The 20,216-nt window shown below is 53.8% G+C and overlaps 3 protein-coding genes across 8 annotated transcripts; 2 read left to right on the top strand and 1 right to left on the bottom strand.

Moving 5' to 3' along the window:
* The first annotated feature begins 2,647 nt into the window (after nt 1–2,647).
* Nucleotides 2,648–3,802, top strand: Tmem256 (transmembrane protein 256). Of its 3 annotated transcripts, none has more exons than XM_038328227.1 (4): nt 2,648–2,744; nt 3,081–3,112; nt 3,377–3,457; nt 3,554–3,802. In XM_038328227.1, exons 1-4 carry the CDS (start codon nt 2,663–2,665, stop codon nt 3,695–3,697), a joined length of 339 nt encoding a protein of 112 aa, XP_038184155.1. In that variant the 5' UTR covers nt 2,648–2,662; the 3' UTR covers nt 3,698–3,802. The 3 variants fall into 3 exon arrangements, with proteins under 3 accessions (XP_038184155.1, XP_038184156.1, XP_038184154.1); XM_038328228.1 differs by having other exon boundaries at nt 2,681–2,769; XM_038328226.1 differs by having other exon boundaries at nt 2,692–2,820.
* A 5,366-nt stretch (nt 3,803–9,168) lies between these two features.
* Plscr3 (phospholipid scramblase 3) lies at nt 9,169–13,752 on the top strand. Of its 3 annotated transcripts, none has more exons than XM_038328853.2 (8): nt 9,169–9,287; nt 9,502–9,670; nt 9,941–10,176; nt 10,260–10,302; nt 10,404–10,624; nt 10,797–10,958; nt 12,744–12,905; nt 13,071–13,752. In XM_038328853.2, exons 2-8 carry the CDS (start codon nt 9,664–9,666, stop codon nt 13,125–13,127), a joined length of 888 nt encoding a protein of 295 aa, XP_038184781.1. In that variant the 5' UTR covers nt 9,169–9,287; nt 9,502–9,663; the 3' UTR covers nt 13,128–13,752. The 3 variants fall into 3 exon arrangements, with proteins under 3 accessions (XP_038184781.1, XP_038184782.1, XP_041910958.1); XM_038328854.2 differs by having other exon boundaries at nt 9,206–9,287; nt 9,496–9,670; XM_042055024.1 differs by having other exon boundaries at nt 9,206–9,670.
* Nucleotides 13,753–13,846: 94 nt separating this feature from the next.
* Tnk1 (tyrosine kinase non receptor 1) lies at nt 13,847–19,657 on the bottom strand. Of its 2 annotated transcripts, none has more exons than XM_038328852.1 (12): nt 19,495–19,657; nt 19,274–19,344; nt 18,996–19,187; nt 18,710–18,865; nt 18,317–18,600; nt 17,764–18,037; nt 16,605–16,699; nt 16,119–16,298; nt 15,802–15,881; nt 14,729–15,039; nt 14,551–14,646; nt 13,847–14,469 (listed from the first exon to the last, which is right to left on the bottom strand). In XM_038328852.1, the coding sequence occupies exons 1-12, from the start codon at nt 19,655–19,657 to the stop codon at nt 14,356–14,358; spliced, it is 2,016 nt and encodes a 671-aa protein (XP_038184780.1). In that variant the 3' UTR covers nt 13,847–14,355. The 2 variants fall into 2 exon arrangements, with proteins under 2 accessions (XP_038184780.1, XP_038184779.1); XM_038328851.1 differs by having other exon boundaries at nt 16,119–16,283.
* Between the last annotated feature and the right edge of the window lie 559 nt (nt 19,658–20,216).

Raw genomic sequence — 20,216 nt, 5'->3', positions numbered from 1 at the left:
CCCCATCTGGGGTTGCTCTGCACAGCATCTTGACCTCAGGTTTTTTCTCATCCCATCCCTTCTATTAGCCCTTCCTCCCCTTCCCCTTGCCAGCCTGGATGCTCAGGCAGCAGGGGCAGGACCACAGAAGAGGTAGACGGGGCAGACATCCAGGTGATTTCAGCAAGCCCCCACTTAGCACATACCCCCCCCCCCAGTCTCCAGGGCTGTTTGCTGACGCCGGGTTTTTCAGAGCCAGGCGCCAGCCCGCGGGTGGCTCTCTGCAGGTGTCAATTTATTCTAGAGATGGGGACACAGGAGTCCTCACCACTCACACCCAGTCATGCCCTCCCCCTTTTCAGGCCCTTTTCAGCTTCTGTTCTCCCATCACCTGAAGGGGGTTTGGAGTGGACTCCCCCCACCCCATCTTCTCTTCCTATGCCAGGCTGGGCCTTGCTATCCCTCCTCCCTCCTCCCAACATGGCCTGCCTCAGTCACCCCTTTCCCTTAAGGTACTTTGGGCCCCTTGCCTCCTCTCCTCCAACTAGCTTTTCTCTCTTCCCTCCCACTAGAGCCCTCCCACCATCTTTCTCCTCTGCACAGGGTCCCTCAGAGCATCTTTTCTCGGCTTAACCGGCTTGCTCCAGCTCTTGCCTTCAGTCTCTCACCTCTCGGTCTTTTCTCATTTCTGTCTCCTTGGTGTTTCTCATCGCTCTCTCCTCCAAATACCTTCTCAGATTTTCTCCCTCAAGTGCTCTCTCTCTCTCTCTCTCTCTCTCTCTCTCTCTCTCTCTCTCTCCTTTCTCTATTTCTCTCTCCCCCATTTTCTCTCTCCATCTCTGTCTGCTACATTTTGCTCCCCCTCCTCCGGATCCCTCTGCTTTGCTCTTCCATTCCAGCCCAGGCCTGACTCCCCCCAACCGAGGAGAGTTGAGGGACGGGGGCTCAGGCCGCAGCCCCCCCCCTTCCTGCAGTGGGGAAAATGGCTTGGCCGGGAAGGGGAGAAGAAGGGGGAGGGGGAGATGGGAACACACGGGGTCTGTGGGCCCATTCAAAGGATCATTCATGGACTGGAGAGAGGCAGAGACAAAGAGACCAAGACGCAGAGACACGGCGAGAGCATCCCTAGGCGGAGACACGCAGACAGAGCAGGCTGGGGGAAACCAGGCGCAGGGAGGAATATGGGAAGAGGAAGACCCCAACGGACCACCGCGCAGCCCCCTCCACCCAGCCTGGCTTAGCTCCTACCTGGATCAGCCCTGGGGCCGTGGTGCCTCCATCCAGGGCTCCGAGTTGGGGGCTGACGGGCTTCAGAAGGGGGGCGGCGGCCTCTGAGCCCCCGCGGCCCCGCAGGCCCAGCCCCCGCCTGCAGCGCCTCACCCGGCGGGGGAGGGGGATCGCCCCAGCCCCGGGGGGCGGGGCCGGGATCCAGTCGATCCCCAGGAAAAGGAAAGCTAGGGTATAGGGTCAGAGGGAGCTCAAGAACAGGGAACCCCGCAGTGGGGAAGGTTGAGCCAGGAGGGAGCAACGGGACAGGACTAGATTGAAGATCCACTGGCTCTCTGGGCCGGCTTCGAGGGACCAGGAGGCGGTACAGGCGGAAGATCCTAAGGGATCGAGCGCTGGAGGAGGAGTCCACAGCAATCCCCAGGGGCCCGGGGCCCCGGAGCGCAGAATCCGCGGTGCAGGGGCAGGGATCCAGCCGGAATCCTCGGGGAGGGGGGAGGGATCTAGTCGATCCCGAGGGCGGGCGGGAGAGGGAGATCCGGGGAGTCAGAAGAGGGCGGGGGCCGAGTCCGGAGCCTCGAGGCAGAGGTCGGTGCGGCTCCTAGGAAGGAAGGCAAGGGCTGGGGGAGGCTTTGGGGAATGCTCAGTAGCCAGGAGGCCCGGATTCCTGGCTCTGCGCGCCAGGGCCCGCCCGCCCCGCGTCCATCCCAGCCCGAGAGTGATGATCCGCCGGCGGAGCAGCCGCAGCAGCCCCGCGCGTCACCGCGCGGCCGCCTCCCCCGCCCCCTGCCGAGAGAGCGGCGCACACCCCTCGCTCGCACTCGCCTGCCCACCCGCCCTCTAGAGTGTGGGGGGATTGAAGACAGTGAAGCGGGTGGGAGTGGACAGACGGACGGATGGACGTAGCGGGCTGGGGCAGGGTGAAGACATTCTCTCCGGATCTCCCACCCTCGGGGCTTTCCGGGTCTAGCAAAGGGGAAGAAAATCTGAAATGTAGAGGGAAGGGCATCACACAAGAAGGCGGGGCCTCCAGGCACAGAGGAGGGGCCATCCGTGAAGTGGGAGGTGTTTAATGGCAATAGGTGGTGCTTAGAAACCCGTGGAGCCGCCCCTTTTGAGGAGTGGGTCTGGTTTGAAGCTGAACGGGAGGAGCCTGAAGGAAAAGGGGCGGAACTTTGTGTGGGTCCGATATCTTTGCAAATTAGCTGGAGGTGTGGGGTTGGGGTGTCGAAGGGGCGATCAACTTGGAAAGTGGGCCAATCCGTGACGCAAGTCCTTTAGTCCCGCCCACAACCTCACCTCCCACTGCTCCGCTCCTCCGCTCCTAATTGGTTCTAGTTTCTCCGCCCGCCAGACGTCTTCTCCACTCAGCACAAGTTTTACAAAGGCGTATATAGAAGGAACCGGGGCACTAAATGAACACAGCCCTGATTGGGCACCTTTGGACCTTATTTGCATGGGCAATCTGGATTGGCTGACTTCTTGGGTGGCCTGGGCGGTGTTGGTTCCGCGCGTGACCACCCACAGCTATGGCCGTGGTAGGGGCTGCTTTCCGCCGCCTAGGTGCCTTGTCCGGAGCTGGGGCCTTGGGTTTGGCCACCTACGGGGCACACGGTCAGGGGACGTGGGATGCAACTGGGTTGGGGGCGATCGTTGGGGTCTGGTGCGGGAAGGAACCTATAGGAAGCGCACTGTCTCTTATTGGAGTCCAGTTTTTCAGTGGGTCCAAAAGCTTCTCAGTACTACTCGACACCTGTTTCCACCAATCGGAAGCTTTCGGGAATGCCCTTTTTCGCCAGTGTCTGCTTGGGTTCCCCGGGGATTGGGATGGTCGAGACTAATACCCATCTGATAACTTTTGCTTCTCTCCACAGGCGCCCAATTTCCGGATGCCTACGGGAAGGAGGTGAAGTAACAGCACTGGGGATCCCGGACTACAGGCGCAATATCTGGGTGTCTTTAAACTGGGGGAGGGTAGGGATGTTGAAAGTAGAGGGTGAGGAGATGAATGGGAGGGGCTGCAAGCCTGTGGCTTGGGGATCTGGGGGAACAGTAAACTGGGACTTGAAGTGCTGGCAGTGGACTTCGGTCCTGTGTGGCACTTCATGTTCCTGGGCTTCTGTATTGCTTAAAGGAAAAAAAAACTCTCTCTCTCTCTCTCTTTTTGCAGCTCTTTGACAAGGCCAACAAGCACCACTTTTTGCACAGCCTGGCCCTGTTAGGGGTGCCCTATTGCAGAAAACCCCTCTGGGTAATCATCTCTAATTCTTTGCCTAATTCTGACCAAACGCCATTCATTCTCTCATATGGCTTTGTTCTTATGTATTTTGTTTTCCATTTCTTTCAGGCAGGATTACTGCTAGCTTCTGGAACTACCTTATTCTGTACCAGCTTTTACTACCAGGCTCTGAGTGGAGACACTAGCATCCAGACTGCAGGTCCTGTTGGAGGGAGCCTGCTGATCTTGGGCTGGCTTGCCTTGGCTTTTTGAGGTCTCCTGTTTAGTTGTCCTGTCCTGGACTTTCTGTGTAATTGATGGGGGGGGGGGGGAGTAAAGCAGAAAGGGAATTAAAAGAAAATGGCAATATATAAAGAACTTTGGCATCTTCATTCATCTAACCTGAGCAAGGAAAGGGTAGAGCGTCAACCTTTGAACTCCTTGCATTTCTCAGGCTTACTAATAAGCCTTGGCTCTGGAATATTGTGCTTTACAAGGTGCAGTAATTAATGGTGGGCAAGAGTCATATAGAATGCTTGAAATAATGCAGCTTCCTACCCAAGAAGCACACGGGAATTGTAGATTTTAGTAAGTCCATTCATGTAGTTCATTGAAAGTTTTCCCCCAGGGCTGGAGAGATGGCTCAGAGGTTAAGAGCACTGCCTGCTCTTCCAAAGGTCCTGAGTTCAATTCCCAGCAACCACATGGTGGCTCACAACCATCTGTGATGGGGTCTAGTGCTCTCCTCTGGTCTGCAGGCATACACACAGACAGAATATTGTGTATATAATAAATAAATAAATATTTAAAAAAAAAAGAAAGTTTTCCCCCAGTGCTGGGGATTGACCCCAAAGGCTTGGAAATGTTAGACAGCTTCTCTACCATTGAGTTATATGCCCAACTGCCTCCTGCCGTAGCCTTCTGCTAGTTGAGATTACTGGTGTGTACACCAGCTTCGTTAGAATCTGGTTAGTTGAGAATGGTGGCTTTAGCCCTGTCATTCCAGGGTTGCCCTTTTCAACAGTGTCCACCTGGAGAGAGAAATGTGCTACATACCCACACACTCTAGACAGAGCCAGCCAAGACGGAAGAGCCATGTGATTAGTTGTAAACTGTCATAAACGTCAGAGCAGAGCAGCATGTTACATATTGGGCATCAGAAAATGACTCATAGTGCTTGAGATGGACTCTAAGTCCTAGTGTGTGGAGGAATTCAGTGTAAAGAGACTGGGGTAGGAGGGGAAGAGTGTGGCGCATTGTGGGTCTTCTCTGTGGCTGAGTTTTGAACTGAGGCAGGCAAAGAGACACAAGGTTGCAAAGCAGATCTGACTAACACTCATAGAATGGAGAGAAATGGAAGCTGTTTAGGGGACAGCATTTAGTGACCCAGTGTTGATGGAGTGGCAGACACCAAAGAGGGCCGGCCTGGGCAAGACAGATACTGTCCTTTCCTGACGTAGCTCCTTAACTAGTAGTAGGAACTGGGTGGAGACAACTAAACACACAGATACATTGGTTGCTAGGCGCTTAGAGGGAAAGAATAGTGGGGCAGCTGGGCCGGGCCGTGGAGCATGTTCCCACTCTGATGGGAAGACCCCACCCAGCAAGGAGGTCCTAGTGAAGAAGGACCAAAAAGGCAAGAACTGAACAAGATCACATAAATGTCTATCGTTTAGACAGTGTCCATACACCTCAGAAAACAAAGTGTGCACCTTGAATATATAAACTGTGCTTGCTTTAAAAAACAAAGCCAGATGTGGTAGTACATGCAGTACTTGGAAAACAAGATGCTGAAGGATCACAAAGCTCAGGCTATGTAACAAGACTCTCTCCAAACAAAAACACAGGGTGGTCCAGGTCCAGGTCGGTGGTAGCCGCAGTATCTGCATACTGCATGTCTTGCTTTGACCATGGCCGAAAGGGAGATGTCAAAAAAGTATTGGCAAAAGGGAGATGGCGAAAGTATTGGCTAACAAGACAAGCTGAAAGAAGCAGCCCCAAGTCCTCGAGATGAATAGGAGTCAGATGAATAGGAGTAAGGACAAAACCAGCGTGGCATCCATGAGCTAAGAGACCCCAGATGGTGGGTGCAGGCCTTAAAGATGGCGGTTAAGTTGCCTAACTCTTATGCACAGTACAGTAATTAAGTTACTAAGTTTTAAGTCATCCTTTTAGGCTCTTATTTGTGTGCGTGATTTTATCTTCTTGAGATAGGGTCTCCTGTATTCCAGACTGGACTCAAAGACCCTATATAGAAAAGGGTGATTTTAAACTCTTGATATTTGTTTTGGAGGGGGGAGGCATTGAGACTGGGTCTGTCTGTCTGTCTGTCTGTCTGTCTGTCTACCCCTGGTATGCTGGAACTCACTCTGTAGAGCAGGCTGGCCTCAAACTCACCGAGATCCACCTGCCTCTGGTGGGATTAAAGGCACGTGCCGCCACCGCCTAGGCTACATTGGCATACTTTTAAGACTAGGATTTTTATTTCCTACCCTCATCCCTGCTAAGATGCAGGTTCCTTTTATTTTATTAAATTTGTTATTATTATACATGTGTGCATAGCGTGGACATCAAAGGATAAACCTCAGGGGTTCTCTCCTTCAGGCATGGGCTCTGGGAATAATCCCAAGCCCTCACTCAGTCTTGCAGAGCAAGCGCTTCTACCTGCTGAGCTATCCTGCCAGCTCTGAGCTGCAGATTCCTGTGCTAACAGCTTTTGTGTGGCTTGTGTCTTTGTTACTTTTCTATTGCTGTGATTAGACACTGTAACAAAGGCAATTTATAGAAGTTTGTTTGGGGCTTATAGTTTCAGAGGGTGAGTCCATGACCAGCCTGACAGGGAGCAGGCAGGCAGGCAGGCATGGCACTGGGGCAGTAGCTGGGAGCTCACATCTCTATCCACAAGCACCAGGCGGATGGCTAACTGGGAATGGTGTGGGCTTTTGAGGTGGAGCCTGCCTCCAGTGAGATACCACCTCTAGTGAGGCCACACTTCCTGAACAGTTCTCCCAGCTGGGGACTTAGTGTTCAACTATACGAGCCTATGGGGGCCATTCTCAGTGAAATCACAGTTGTTTGCATGAGGTGGGCTCATGTAGCCCATGCTGGTATCAGAATTTCTGTGCATCCATGGATGACCTTGAACTCTTGATCCTCCTGCCTCCATCTCGCAAGTGCTAGGATTACAGGCCTGAGCAACAGGCCCGGCTTGCCAAAACTTTTAGGGTTACATCAAGAGAAAATATGCATTAGTGTGAGAGGATGCCAGGAGCTGTCACAGACGGGCGCAGGCATCCAGGGCACACATACGGAATGTACGGGAGGGAGCACGAGAGGGGTCCCTGGGCTGAGGCTTCTTTGGGGCCCACAGCATTTCCCGTATGTGTTAGTTTCCCACGACAGGACTGGCCTACATAACCGGAAGGGAGCACAAGCCAACAGTGGGGAACTCAATGGTTTGGTTCACCAGGCTTACAACCACTTTCCAAGTGGTTCACAGTATGGACTTTCTCTTACTAAAGCCGGGCTGGGTAGAGAGTGCCTTGAACCATGTAGGTCAATATGATAAACCCAGACAGGAAAACAAAATAGAAGCTCGGGTGCACATGCACGCGCACACACACATACGCACACAGAAGAGTACTGTAAAGATGATATTGATAACAAAAATAGAGACAGTTCCTGAGCAGGTTTCTGTTTTTTTCCTTTAAAGACAGGCTCTCACTGTGTAGCCTGGCCCTGTAGAACTCACTTTGTAGACTAGGCTGACCTTGTCTCTACCTTCCGAGTGCTGGGATTAAAGGTATATACCATTATGGCAGGCTGAAGTCAGGCCTGTTGTTAGTGGAATGAACTACATAGCTAGGCATAATGGTGAATGCCTTCAATCCCAGCACTTGAGAGGCAAGGACAGACATATCTCTGTGAACTGGAGACTAACCTGGTCTACATAGAGAATTCCAGGACAGCCAGAGCAACATTATGAGACCCTGTCTCAAGTAAAAGAAAAAGAATAAAAAATGAGCAACATGTTCGGCACATGCAGTTGTAAACTAAAGCGGGTGAGCTGGGCTCACATTTTCCTAACACCTCCAGAGGTTAAACTCTTCTAATTCCAGGGTCTTGAGAGATGGCCCAGTGGTTAAGAACACTGGCTGCTATTCCGGAGGACCTGGGTTTGATTCCCAGCACATACATGATAGTTTACAACCCTAAATCCAGTTTCAGGGGATCCAACACCTTCTAATCTGACCTCCACTGGCACTGTGTGCACCTTGTGTAGAGACACACATGCAGGCAAAACACCTATCCACATAAAATAATAAGAAACGGAAAGCAATGCAGACTTCAGCAATGGAAACATGGCCCTGGTTAAGACCATCCAGGCCAGTGAAACGGAAAGCAATGCAGACTTCAGCAATGGAAACATGGCCCTGGTTAAGACCATCCAGGCCAGTGTGCTCAGTCTTCCACTGAAGTGGGCTTGTGTAGACTTTGGGGACTGTTAAGGCTGTGTTTTCAGCGTTAGTAAGAAGTCACCAAAGGAAAGGACACAGGATCTTAGAAGTAACAAGCCAACAGGGAGAACACCCATGAACGCAGGGATTGGATGGGCAGGCAGGAAATGAGGGGCATCTGGGCTGTGCAGCGGGGTCTCCCAAGCCAAGCGTGACTCACCTTCCAATTCTCTTTGTCTTACATCCTATCTCTGAGCCATGATGAAGTCATGTTTCCTCAAATGCACTTACCACCGGCGCTACTGCCCTGGTTTCTGGTCCAATCCATCACATTATACTCAGATTTCTGCAAGAACCTCCCTCCTCTGCCTTTGCCTACTTGCAGCCTCATGAGTTCTAATACAGTAGTTCTCAGTCTTGCCTATACGACAAAAGCTAGAATGCTCAGAGTTCCTGTACCTGCACCTCGTCACAGACATTGAAGTATACTTGACAACAAGACCCAGGCAGAAGTGGTGGGATGTTTTTGGTTTTGTTTGTTGTTTTTAAATAGCATCTCACTCCCAAGATGACCTGGAACTCATGGTGACCCTCCTGCCTCCGTCTTCAAAGCTCTGCAATTTCGGTCGTGATCGACACCTACCTAGCTTTCTTTTGAGGGAGGGGGGTCTTCAGCGAGTCTTGCTATTGTAGACCTGACTTGTTCTGGAACTCGTTGGAACTCATTGGCCCTCATACCTCCTGCCTCTCCCTTCCTGAATGCTGGGATTACAAGCGTGTGCCACCATGCAGGGGAATGGGGACCTGTTCTGTTTTCAAGTGTTTTTCCCTGAGCCTCACCTCACGCACATTCATTATTGATCCCTCTCGGCAGTAGCCTGTCACGCGTGTGATGGGTGCGCCTGAACTGAGAGGTGCCAGAGTGGGTCAACGCTGCGACAGGGAGAGAACACAGCGAGGTCGCCTGGTGGTAGAAGGAGAACGCCGAGCCAACTCTGGAACCCCGTGAGCGTGAACGCTGCTCCGCTGCGTCAGCGACGCCCGACCCGCCCTTGGGAGGAGGATCGCGGGGTCCGGAGCAGCCACGCGGTGGGGAGGCAGCACTGCTGCCCGCCGGGAAGGTTAGGGTCGCGGGGTGGGGATTGGGCCGCAGTCCCTCCACAGCTCAGGTCTCCACGCCTCTGCAGTCGGAGCGGAAGGGGCGGGACCGCGGCGAACAAGGCGCACAAGGTCCAAGGTCCGCGGCCCCGGGGGAGGAAAAGCGTCTGTTTTCTGCGCAGACGCCCCGCCTGGAACAGGGGCGGGGCTTAGGCGACCTGGGGGTGGGGTTAGATTCCGGGCCCGCCTCCACCAGCGCCTGTGAGCCCTGGAGTGCATGGCCCCCCGGCTTATTCTGGGGGCTTCAGGTGAGCCGGACCATAGAAGGGTCAGGGAGACCTTCCTCGAGGTCAGGTCGTCAGTCTGACCGCAGGTCCATCTGTCCTGCCGTCTGCCAACAGCTATCTCCGCAGAAAATGGGAGAACAAAGGGAGGGGGCGGTCCTGAGGCCCCTAAGGAAATTCAGGGTCCCAGGTACCCCGCCCCGCCCGCTGACACTTTCGGTTTCTCCCCGAGTCGTAGGCGCCGCCCAAGAGACCCTGGGCCCGCGCTAGGCGCAGCTGCCTCTTCGCCTTTGCCTGTCCGTCTTTGTGTCTGTGTCTGTCTGGCTGTTCCCGAGCTTGTCTCTACTCCAGAACTAAGCCTCCCGGACGCCGACAGCCCAAGACTCCCCTCCCCTTTTCCATGGCAGGTACGTGGGCACTAGGCTGGGGTCTGCATTATCCCCTTTCACGAACTTGGGTGCCGGGTGTTCCAGAACACATTCTCCAGGAATGTGCTCAGACTGGCTGCGTGGGGCCCTCCCTTCCTCCTGGGGAGCCACCGCCCAGCCGCCCCCCCCCTGCCCCGCTCCATCATTCTCTGCCTTTTATGTTTCCCGCGGGTGCTCCTGTCCCTTGGGCTGAGAAAGAAGAGGATAAAGCCACAGGTAACTTTCTAACCTACTCCTGCTCCCCTACAGGCTACTTACCCCCTAAAGGCTACGCCCCTTCGCCCCCACCTCCCTACCCCGTGACAGCTGGGTATCCAGAGCCTGCGCTGCATCCTGGACCCGGACAGGCATCAGTGCCTGCCCAGGTGCCGGCCCCTGCGCCCGGCTTCGCTCTCTTCCCCTCGCCAGGCCCCGTGCCCCCAGGGTCTCCTGCTCCTTTCTTGCCACTGCCAGGGGTGCCTTCTGGCCTCGAATTCCTCGTGCAGGTGAGTGGGAGGGAGGATGGCTGGGAGGACTGTTGATGTTTGGGCTGATGGATAAGGTCACCGCTGCTCTTAACTCTTTACAGATTGATCAAATCTTGATTCATCAGAAGGCTGAACGAGTGGAAAGTGAGTAGGAGGAGGACCAAGTTGGGCTTCATGATCTTTGCGACAGTGTTGGGCTTCTGGGCAGGTGAGGTCCCTGAACCTCAGCATGTTACCCTTAACAGCGTTCCTAGGCTGGGAGACCTGTAACAGGTATGAACTTCGCTCCGGGACCGGACAGCAACTGGGTCAGGCAGCTGAGGAGAGCAACTGTTGTGCCCGTCTGTGCTGTGGTGCCCGCCGGCCACTTCGTGTCCGCCTAGCAGACCCTGCGGACCGCGAGGTGCTCCGCCTCATCCGCCCACTCCACTGTGGATGCAGCTGCTGCCCCTGTGGCCTTCAGGAGGTGGGTAGCGTAGGTTTTGTGGTGGTTGGTAGACAGTATAAAAACTGGCCCGGAAAGAGTTGTGCTTAATAGGAGGGGAAGGTTTAGTGAGGTTCTGAACCAAAGACGGCTGGTACCAGTGAAGAGCTCTGGCCACGGTATCCTGTCTAACCCTGTCTGCCTCCCTCTCCAGATGGAAGTGCAGGCTCCACCTGGTACCACCATTGGCCACGTGTTGCAGACCTGGCATCCCTTCCTTCCTAAGTTTTCCATCCTGGATGCTGATCGCCAGACTGTGCTTCGAGTTGTGGGGCCTTGCTGGACCTGTAGCTGTGGTGCAGACACCAACTTTGAGGTATTATAAGTAGGGCGCGATTCCTCGGCTCTTTATAAACCAAGATGGGGGCTGATGAGGTGGCTCAGAGGGGAAAGGCACTTGTGCCACCAAGTTTGACAACCTGAGTTCTAGCCATGAGTCCCACATGGTAGAAGATGAGAATCAGCTCCTGCAAAACTGTCCTCCACTCTCCACGCACATGCCACGGAGCACACACACAATCAATCAATCAATCAATCAATCAACAAATGTAGTTAGAAAAACGAGGTGGTAGCTTCCTTGCTAATGGATGAAGGTCAAGTCCCTCACTCTGATGATTCCGAATCTGTTGTGATCCCCACTTTTATTGTCAGTTTTCTTCCACCCAAAGATTGAGATGGTCCCGTGAGCCCATAAAAGCACAGCAAAATAGATTTCATGGTGGCGCACACCTTTAACCCCAGCACTCAGGAGGCAGAGGCAGACGATCTCTGTGAGTGTGAGGCCAGCCTGGTCTACATGGTGAGTTCTAGGACAGTCAGAACTATATAGAGAGATCCTGTCTGAAGAAAAAAAAATTCACCTTCAGGCCAAGGCTGAATGTTCCCTGCAGCCCTGTAGGAGGTGGAGGGGAGAGTCTGAGGCCAGCCTAGGTCTAAGGTGGAGGACTGTTATCTTCGTCTTCTTTCAGTGGTTAAGTTTGCCGTAGGCTGGACCCAGGTAGCTGCTGGACCTATCTGTAAGCATAGGCCCTGCAGTACTTTAACCCTTGGCTCGTCCTGCAAACCTAAAAGTCCAAATGACCCGGCAGCCACCCTTAAGTCCAGGTGGTGTCCTTCTCACGGTGGCTTCCTCTCACTATCCAGAGCCAGAGGAACCTAAGTAGTGAGTATTTTAGAATGAGACTTGGGAAATGTTTTGGCTCTTAGAAGACAGAGGCGCTGCTTGGAGTTCTTTAAGGGGTGATTCTCCGTTCAGATAAAGGAGAAACAACAGGTTTCATCCAGTAGAGGTGCCTCACCTAAGGTTGTCTGCAGAAAGTGAGTCACTTGGTAGTGAGAGGGAGTTGTTGGCCTGAGAACTGGTTGGAAAGGAGATAATTGTGTGATCCCTGGATGGGAGCGTGTGTGTCGTGGGGTTCTCAGGGAGCTTTCATGCAATTTTGAACAGTCTGTACTTGATCTGCACTCGGTAGCAGACTAGGCTGCAGGAAGTTCCCTGCAGCTGCAGGATGAGCTGGGAAGAGGATGCAGAGGATGTAGAAGGAAATCGCTTCAGTTTTCTTCCCTGGACCAGGAAGTCAGAGTCACCACTGATCTCCACATGGCTGGCTTGTTCTTGCTGAGCTGAGAGGCCAGTGGGAATCAGTCCTCAGAGGCTGCCTGTTGGCACCTGTCGGCTAGGATTGGCTAGCCTTCAGATGGGGTACACATGCAATGCTGGAAAGGAAGAAAATCCTACTTTTGGGAGGGTCTTTGGCACCTCCCTTTGCCCTCTCGGCTGGGCTCCCTTGCACAGAGCACATACTTTGCCTACAGCGCCAACCCTGGGTGTCGGGAATACTGATAACCAAAGCAAGCCTAGCAGCGAGTCATTTATCTCTGAATGCAGTTATGTTGCACATGGCCTTTGGAAAGCAACAGATCTAAATCTAAATTCTAGTCTTCACGGTGTATTCGTGCAGCCTAGGGTGCGTTTGCCCTGCCGTCATATTGGAAGACTCACTGAGGATACCCAACTCATGCGTGCCACTGTCCAGTGAGGCAGGAGGCACGTGAGATGGGCAGCGTGTTCCCCAGTGGGACCCTGCTTTCCTCCCAACAGGTGAAAACTAAGGATGAGTCTCGCAGTGTGGGCCGCATCAGCAAGCAGTGGGGAGGGCTGCTCCGGGAAGCCCTCACAGATGCCGACGACTTCGGCCTGCAATTCCCACTAGATCTAGACGTGAGGGTGAAGGCTGTGCTGCTGGGAGCCACGTTCCTCATTGTGAGTTGGTGGTCCCTTCCCTGCTTGCTGCTCCTTTCCTGTTACCTGAAGCTGAAGCTTTGTTCGCTTCCTGGGCCCCTACCAGAAGGCTAGGCACGTGTGTGGTGGGTTTCAGGTCCGGAGCTGACCCAGCCAGATGTCCCATTGACAGTGACCTTTCCTTAGGATTATATGTTCTTCGAGAAACGAGGAGGCGCCGGGCCCTCTGCCGTCACCAGTTAGAAGCCAGCTCAGTATGAGGAGACCATCACCTCAACCAGATTCAAGATGGTCACCCGCCCTGGCCTTTTCCTCTAGAGGCAACCCCTTCCTTGGCATCCACTGCAGCGGACAGACAGGTGGCTGAGTGGTGGGAGCCATCGTGTCCCATACCCCTTCCCTCTCCTCCTCCCTCCTTCACCTGTGGCCTGCAGTGGAGTATGTATGAGAACCCTTCCTGTGTCTTACCATCTCCCGGCAGCCGCTACCCACACACTACTAGATTTTGGACTTTCCTGCCCTCTCCTTCCCACCTTCCTCTAGGGCCTCTGCACAGGAGGAGACTTATCCAGGGCTGGTGGGTAAACAGCAAGCAGCACCAAAGACGGCAGCCACGCCACTCTTCCCTCACGTCACTTTAGCCACTTAGTTCAGCTTCAGACGGTGGCACTTTGAAGGGATCCCCGCCTCCTCATTAGTAGCTGGAGAGGTGGAGACCCAGTGCCAACTTCCTAACCCCCTGGGCCCTGCTGGTGCTTTCTGCAGCTTCCTGTGCCTTAGTTAACCGTTAACCCCTTCCTTCCCCTGCTGTAGGAAGGAGGCTGTGTCTTTGTATGTTGTACTCATATAAAGTTTGCAACTTTTTAAACCTTGGAAAATGTATGTGGTGGAAGAGGGAAGAGAGAACTGGTGTGGGTAAAACAAAGGGAATAGCAGCAGGGCCAGAAGTGGCCATCTCATAATCTACAGCATTTGTATTAAAGAAAAAAAATACTTGAGTCCAAAAACTGAGTTCTCATCACCCATGGTGATTCCAAACCAAAACCAAAGCAGTTTGGGCCCCAGCCTCCAAGTCAGTGTCTAAGACGGGTGTCCCACGGAGTCTAGTGAGGTAGCTAGTGACCCGTCTAACAGTTGGTCCAGGGTCCAGTACAGCTACTTGATCATTGTCTGTCGTGAGCAGAGGCTTCCTTGGCAGATTTGTTCTTTCAAGTCCTGTTCAAGTGGGAATGTAGTAGGCAGAGTGAACTAGATCCTTCTTGGTCCAGTCAGAGCCCCCAGAGGCCAAGGAGCAGGGCATGGAGGAAACTCTCATCAGTGCCTGACCTGGTGCCCTGCACACTTCCTATACCTCCTCACGGCAAGGAAGCTCTCCCTTGGTGTGAAAGTCTGCCTCTGTCCGGTCCCATAAGGTCAGGCTCCAAGTGGGCCAGGTTCTCCATGCTGGTAGCCATCCCCAAGGATGTAGAGTTCAGGACCGGGCCAGGATGTAGCGACTGGCTGCTGACAGGTCCCACTGGTGATGCTCCAGGATGCGCCGACAGTCTGCTCTGGACCTGTTACTGAGGTGGAAGAGCTGGTCTACCTGTGGAGGCAGGAAGGAGGAAGCTGACCACTAGGGGGCAGAGCAGGAGAAGAGGGAACCCGGAGAAGGGGCTGGCTTTACCTTGAGGTTCCGGATAGCAGAGGCCACATCTCCCCCGGAGGTTCTCAGTGCCACTTGACACTGCTGGTGGGTGACTCCATGTACACTTAGCTCCACCTGTGGGGGACAAATCCTTGTCTGGTTCTTGTCCCAACCAATAGGCCCTTTAAACACCAAGTCATTTCAGTTGAGACTTCACCTCTATAATCTTCCTCTGCCACTCGGGGTCTGACGACGGGCCTCCAGAAGGGACAGTGGCTTTGCTGGCTCCAGGTACTCCGGTGCGGTGATTGTGTGATTTGGGCCAGGGAGGCCGTGGTTTGTGGGGCTGGATGGGCTGAGAAGAGCTGGAGATAAAAGGTGGGCGTGGAGGCAAGTCTGGTGGGCGCAGAGACAGGTCTGGGAGCCCCTGGGGCATAGCTCTCGCATGTCGAAGTTCTGGAGGGCTTGAACCACCTCCTGTGGGTCGGGGACCCAGGGACAGCACTGACTCCAGACTCTTGGAAATTCCTTCGGAGTTGAGAAAGAAACAACTTGAAAGGAGGCCTACCATCCTGCCCTCTGTCTGTCTGCACTAAACTGCACTAAACTAAATATTCTCAGAGAATATTTAGGTAAGCTAGCGGGCCTTGTCCTCAGGTGTCTGTAAGTTAGGTGGGACAGTAGCCAGTAGGCCAAGTATGCAAATGCACCAAGGCAGCTAGGGATCCAAAGAATGGTATTTGGGGCTAGACCCAGGAGTCCAGTGGGAAAATCAGGGTACTTCCAATCTCTTAAAATCTCAAAGTATGTCAGGCAGTGTTGGCACACACCTTTAATCCTAGCGCTTGTTAGGCAGAGGGAGACGGATCTCTGAGTTCAAGGCCAGCCTGAACTACAAGAGGGAGTTCTAGGAAAGCCACACAGGGAAACCCTGTCTCAACCCCCCCCCCAGAAAAAGAAACCCAACCCCCCAAAAAATACCTTAAGGTAGGGGACTACAGAGATGGCTCAGAGGTTAAGAATACTGACTGCTCTTCCAGAGGACCTGAGTTCAATTCCCAGCACCCACATGGCAGCTCACAACTGTCTGTAACTCCAGTTCTAGGGGACTGGACACCTTCACACCAATGCACATAAAATATAAAAATAAAATAAAAAAGATCTTAAAATAAAGGTAAACTGTCCAATGATGGCATCTGGGGGAAGGAGAACATATATGCTAACATGGATTCAGGGCTGGGAAGGGGAATTGGAAGTTGTTCCTGAGACCCTGGGTACCACCACACTCACCTTTCATCCTCTGCAGGGGCACCTTCCTTCTCTGGCCCCGTGCTGATGCTATATCCTGGAACTTTGTCTTCTCTCTGTCCCTGTCAAAGAGAGATCTAGTTCATCCTCCAGTTCACCTACCTAATGGCCTCTTTCCTCCACTCCCAAAGGAAAATGGGTCCCACATGTGCTGAGACCCACAAGGAAGCTCAAGCTGGGGGAAGTTCTTACTCTTGGATCATGCTAGTCCTGTTCCCAGGTTTTATTCTGGAGAAGTTGCTGGATTTGGTCAGTCCCTCCAGCCTAGCTCTGACCCCTCCTACCCTTTAGTGCCTCACCCGTCCATGCTTCCTCGGCATTTCTCTACCCTGGCAGGGAAGGCTCTAGGGGCTGGATGGGTGACTGGCGAACCCCCCACGTCTGGCAGTATCACCGCTAACGCCGGGAAGTTGCCCACTTTGAAGGTGCGGCCGTTCTGACCCTTCCAGGTTGTGGTGTCAGGGCTGTGGGAAGAGGAGCTGGTGTAGAAAATGGGACCAGGGAGAGTGGCAGCTGCTCTTGGGCCACATTCGGCTCATCAAGCTGTCTTGTGGCCATATCTGCCTGGAGGGAGGGAAGCCTTTTTCTCTCCAGCACAAAAAGGCTCTGTGGGCCAGGCAGGGCTCCAGCAGGGAGGGCAGGACGGCGCTGGAGCTCGGGGTACAGTGGAGAGGAGAGAAAAAGACCCACAAGACCAAGACTCAAGGAGATGGGGGATAATGAAGAGACCGGGAGTCAAGAAGGCCGTGGGGGGGGGGGGAGCCTAGGGTATTTGAGGTTGTTACCTGCCCTCAATGATAGTGATGGGGTCACCGGGCTCCATCCGCAAAGCGCCTGGCTCTGTAACTTCCCTAACGCAACGTCCTTCACAAAGCCAAGCCTGTGGAGACAGGAAAATGTGGCTGGGCTTTCAGCCTAAGTTGTAAGGGTAATAAGAAACCCAAAGAAAGGACCTTCCTTTGTATCCATCAATCAAATAAATACATACCAGTTATGTCCTCTGTGCTTAGCCCCACCCCTGTATCCCTATTGTAACCCAAAGTAGGGTAGGGTTGTTGACCTGGATTCCATGCCATGCTGGACACAGGATGCAATCAACCACAAAGGGAAACCATGCCTCTACTTAAGGGGACCAAGGGACAGCCACCCTGTTCATTTCTTTTATTCCATACCCAAGCCCACACGTTTGCCCCCACACATCTCAGGGGCATGCCCACTCCTCTTGGGGCCCCTCTGCTTCATCTCTGCTCTGGGGTTCTTTCTCTCACTCTGCCTCCCAGCCGCTGTCAGTAACATCCCTATTAGCATTCTCAGACCCAGCTAGACTGAAATAACAGCTCTGATCCGTGGAGCTCCCAAGTTCCCTAGAGCAAAGACCAAAGTGCTTTAACAAGTAGATAGATTGACTTAGGGACCAGCTCTGAAGTCACGTGGATGGAGCCACTCTTAGACCTCCACTTCTGGTGTGACCATCAGTGCATGAACTGCCCCATCTGTTAGTCAGAGATCAAGAACAATTACCTCCAGGACAAGACGAGTGGCTGAAGACACTGTATATATAAATAAGGAGTATAGCACACTGGCCAAGTCTTCTAAACCCTCCAGGAAGCCCTGCTCCCAACTGCAGCCCATTACTTCCGCTTGCCCTTACACACAGAACTTCTCTCTCTTTGCTGGTCAAGCGCCCATGAGAACCGACTACTCTATATTCTGAGCCTCTTTTGTGGCCAAGAAGCAAATATCACCTCTTCTGGCTGCGTCTTTGTAGCCCCTAGCTGCCTCCTCTGGGCTCAGAACTCCCTGCTGGAAAGAACTAACTCCTTTGGTTCAGAGCTAAGTTCCAAATTCCAGGCATGAAGACATGCTTGCCTTATGCGTGGAGTTCTGGGTGAGAGAATAAAGGGAAGAAAGGCTATGTGTGTCTGCAGAGTTGGGGATCCCCACCTCTTGAAGAAGTCCTTCCAGGCTGGAAAAGCTAGGCCGGTCTGCAGGGTGAGGAGCCCAGCAACGCAAGGCGAGTGAGTAGAGGGCCCTGGAGCAGAGAGGAGGCTTTGGCAGCCTGGCTCGGTCCTTCTCCAGTCGGTGTAAGATGAGATATGGTGGAACACCCGCCCAGGGCTCCTCGCCTCCAGAAAACATTTCCCACAGTGTCACACCAAACATCCACACATCAGAGGCAGAAGAGAAGGCTCCCTGGCGTAGACTCTCTGGGGCACACCTGAAGCAAACACAAGTTGAAGGTAGCTAGAAATACGCCCAGCTCATCCACTGTGCACGCACCCACTCCCTTGATTCCCTCCCCGCCCCATCAGCCTCAGAAATCCTTTTTGTGCTTCTTGACCTGATGATGCCTCCATCCTGCCTCCTCTAGGAGACTAACAACGACCCCCTCCCCGCTACACACACTACCCCAGCCCTAGTTCCCAACAGGCTCCTGTTCTCGACTCCCCCACCCCCAGTCCTGCCTCAAGCCAGACCATCCGAGTACCGCCCTCACCAGGCATAGGGGATCGGACGGGGCCCGCCCATCACGTAGCGACCCCGGGCGCCGCCCAGCGGCCTCACAAGTCCAAAATCTGCCACCTTGATGGTGCGCGGTGAGGCCAGGAGCAGGTTACGGGTAGCGAGATCCCGGTGCACTAACCCACGGGACCCCAAGTACGCCATGGCTCCTGCCAGCTGACGCAGGAAGAGGCACAGTAGGGCCACAGGCAGTGGGGGTGTCGGCGCTGGGGCAGTCAGGCGCGCATGCAGGGAGCCCAGTGGCGCCAGCTCCATCACCTGCAGGAACAGAGCACCATGTAAGCCACAGTGTGGCCCCACTGGTCTTTCTTGTTGCAGCTAGCCCTGGGGCTATGAGGAAAGCCCTGTGCTGCCTGTGTCTGCTCACCATCTGTAGGGGCTGGCCCAGTACGAGACCGTGCAGGCGCAGCACGTGTGGGTGCTCTAGCTTCATCATAACAGACACTTCTCGCAGGAAGTCTCCCAGCTCAGTGCCCATCGGACCCTCAGGACCAACACGGAGGGACTTGACAGCCACTGGGATCTGGAGGTGGGGGGAAGCACCATCAAGCACCCAGAGTAACAGGCCAGGGCCAGCGCAGAGGCCATACCCTTGAATGAAGGAGGCAGGTTGCCTAGGCACCTTGGACCAAGTAAGCCCCTTGAACACTCACACTCTGGCCACTAGGCAGTGTCCACAGCCCTCGATGAACAACACCGAAGCAACCCGAGCCCAGGAGCTCCCCTCTGCACACGGCACCCTCTGGAATCAGACTCTTGAGTCCCCCCTCTGGCTCGTGGAGACACTGAAGACTGTCTGAGCGTGGAGCCATCTCCTTCTGTTCAGGTGCAAACCCTCCAAGGATCTGAAATAGGAGTACGAATTCAGGCCCTCCCAGCCACTCACTTATCATTCCTCAAATACCAGCCCACCACCACCACCAACACATACCTTGTAGACCCAGTTCTTAGACTTGACACCCGAGCGGTACCTCTTCAGGGCTTCAGCAAGCCTGCGCTGGGCTGGGAGAGGTCACAATTAGAGAGCTAGGGTAGAGTGGGGATGGGGAAAACTGACAGGCAAGAAGTCTGGAGTGCGGGGTAACAGGACCAACAACTGGACCTGGGAGAAGGTTGGGGAAGCTGCAGGGCCTCAAGGCAAAGGGTCCTCACCAGGCCTGCCCATGCCAATGTTGTCCAGGTCCTCAGGCCTCACAAAATCAAAATGTTCTGGCCGAGTGACGTTAAGCTCCTCAAGGATTGGCCGGTAAAACTGGGCCAGTTGAACGTCCCGGAGCAGCCGAAGTAGCCACAGGGAACTGGCTTCGGGGAGCATGTCTGGAGTCGACCTCTAAGGCAGATGGCAGTCTACTTTAAATGTGTGACCTAAAGTAGGCACCAAAGACACAAAGGACAGACTGACTCTCAGCTGCCACCCTCAACACATTAGAATCACTCAGGAACACAAGGAGAGGCAGATCAGACATGGTGAGGAACTCGGTCACATACATACCTACCTCTGGTAACCTGCTCCCACACCCTTGAGATCTCAGAATCCTGCCTCCCAGGCTACCAAACCTAACCATCTTTTGAGATATGGCACATTGCCCCCGTACCCCGACACGCAAACACTGCCCATTTAGTTCTGAGCCACACTGCCCCCGTACCCCGACATGCAAACACTGCCCATTGAGTTCTGAGCCACACCTTTGCACAAATTCACTCCTCCTCATATGAAACAATTTGCCTGCCACACACAAACTGGAGATGCCCAGGTACACTAACACCATACCTCAGGCACAAAGTAAGACATATAAACAAGGTACACTGCCTCCCACCCACTACCGAACACACACACACACACACACACACACACACACACCTACAGATATGCT

Source organism: Arvicola amphibius, chromosome 4, assembly GCF_903992535.2.
Source record: "Arvicola amphibius chromosome 4, mArvAmp1.2, whole genome shotgun sequence".
Taxonomy (NCBI): Eukaryota; Metazoa; Chordata; class Mammalia; order Rodentia; family Cricetidae; genus Arvicola; species Arvicola amphibius.
Note: the sequence above shows the minus strand (reverse complement) of the source record. Positions and strands in the feature narration are given on the sequence as shown.

Bases quoted from the DNA above. Each gene is read 5' to 3' on its own strand.
- Tmem256 (XM_038328226.1), top strand. From the start codon at position 2,736: ATGGCCGTGGTAGGGGCTGCTTTCCGCCGCCTAGGTGCCTTGTCCGGA. The intron at 3,113-3,376 runs GTGAAGTAACAG...CTCTTTTTGCAG, and splicing joins CGGATGCCTACGGGAAGGAG to CTCTTTGACAAGGCCAACAA. The intron at 3,458-3,553 runs GTAATCATCTCT...CATTTCTTTCAG, and splicing joins ATTGCAGAAAACCCCTCTGG to GCAGGATTACTGCTAGCTTC.
- Plscr3 (XM_038328853.2), top strand. The intron at 10,303-10,403 runs GTGAGTAGGAGG...TACCCTTAACAG, and splicing joins GAAGGCTGAACGAGTGGAAA to CGTTCCTAGGCTGGGAGACC. The intron at 10,959-12,743 runs GTATTATAAGTA...TCCTCCCAACAG, and splicing joins GTGCAGACACCAACTTTGAG to GTGAAAACTAAGGATGAGTC.
- Tnk1 (XM_038328852.1), bottom strand. From the start codon at position 19,657: ATGCTCCCCGAAGCCAGTTCCCTGTGGCTACTTCGGCTGCTCCGGGAC. The intron at 15,040-15,801 runs GTGAGTGTGGTG...TCAACTCCGAAG, and splicing joins GCCCCTGCAGAGGATGAAAG to GAATTTCCAAGAGTCTGGAG. The intron at 14,647-14,728 runs GTGAAGTCTCAA...TGTCCCCCACAG, and splicing joins GGCAGAGGAAGATTATAGAG to GTGGAGCTAAGTGTACATGG.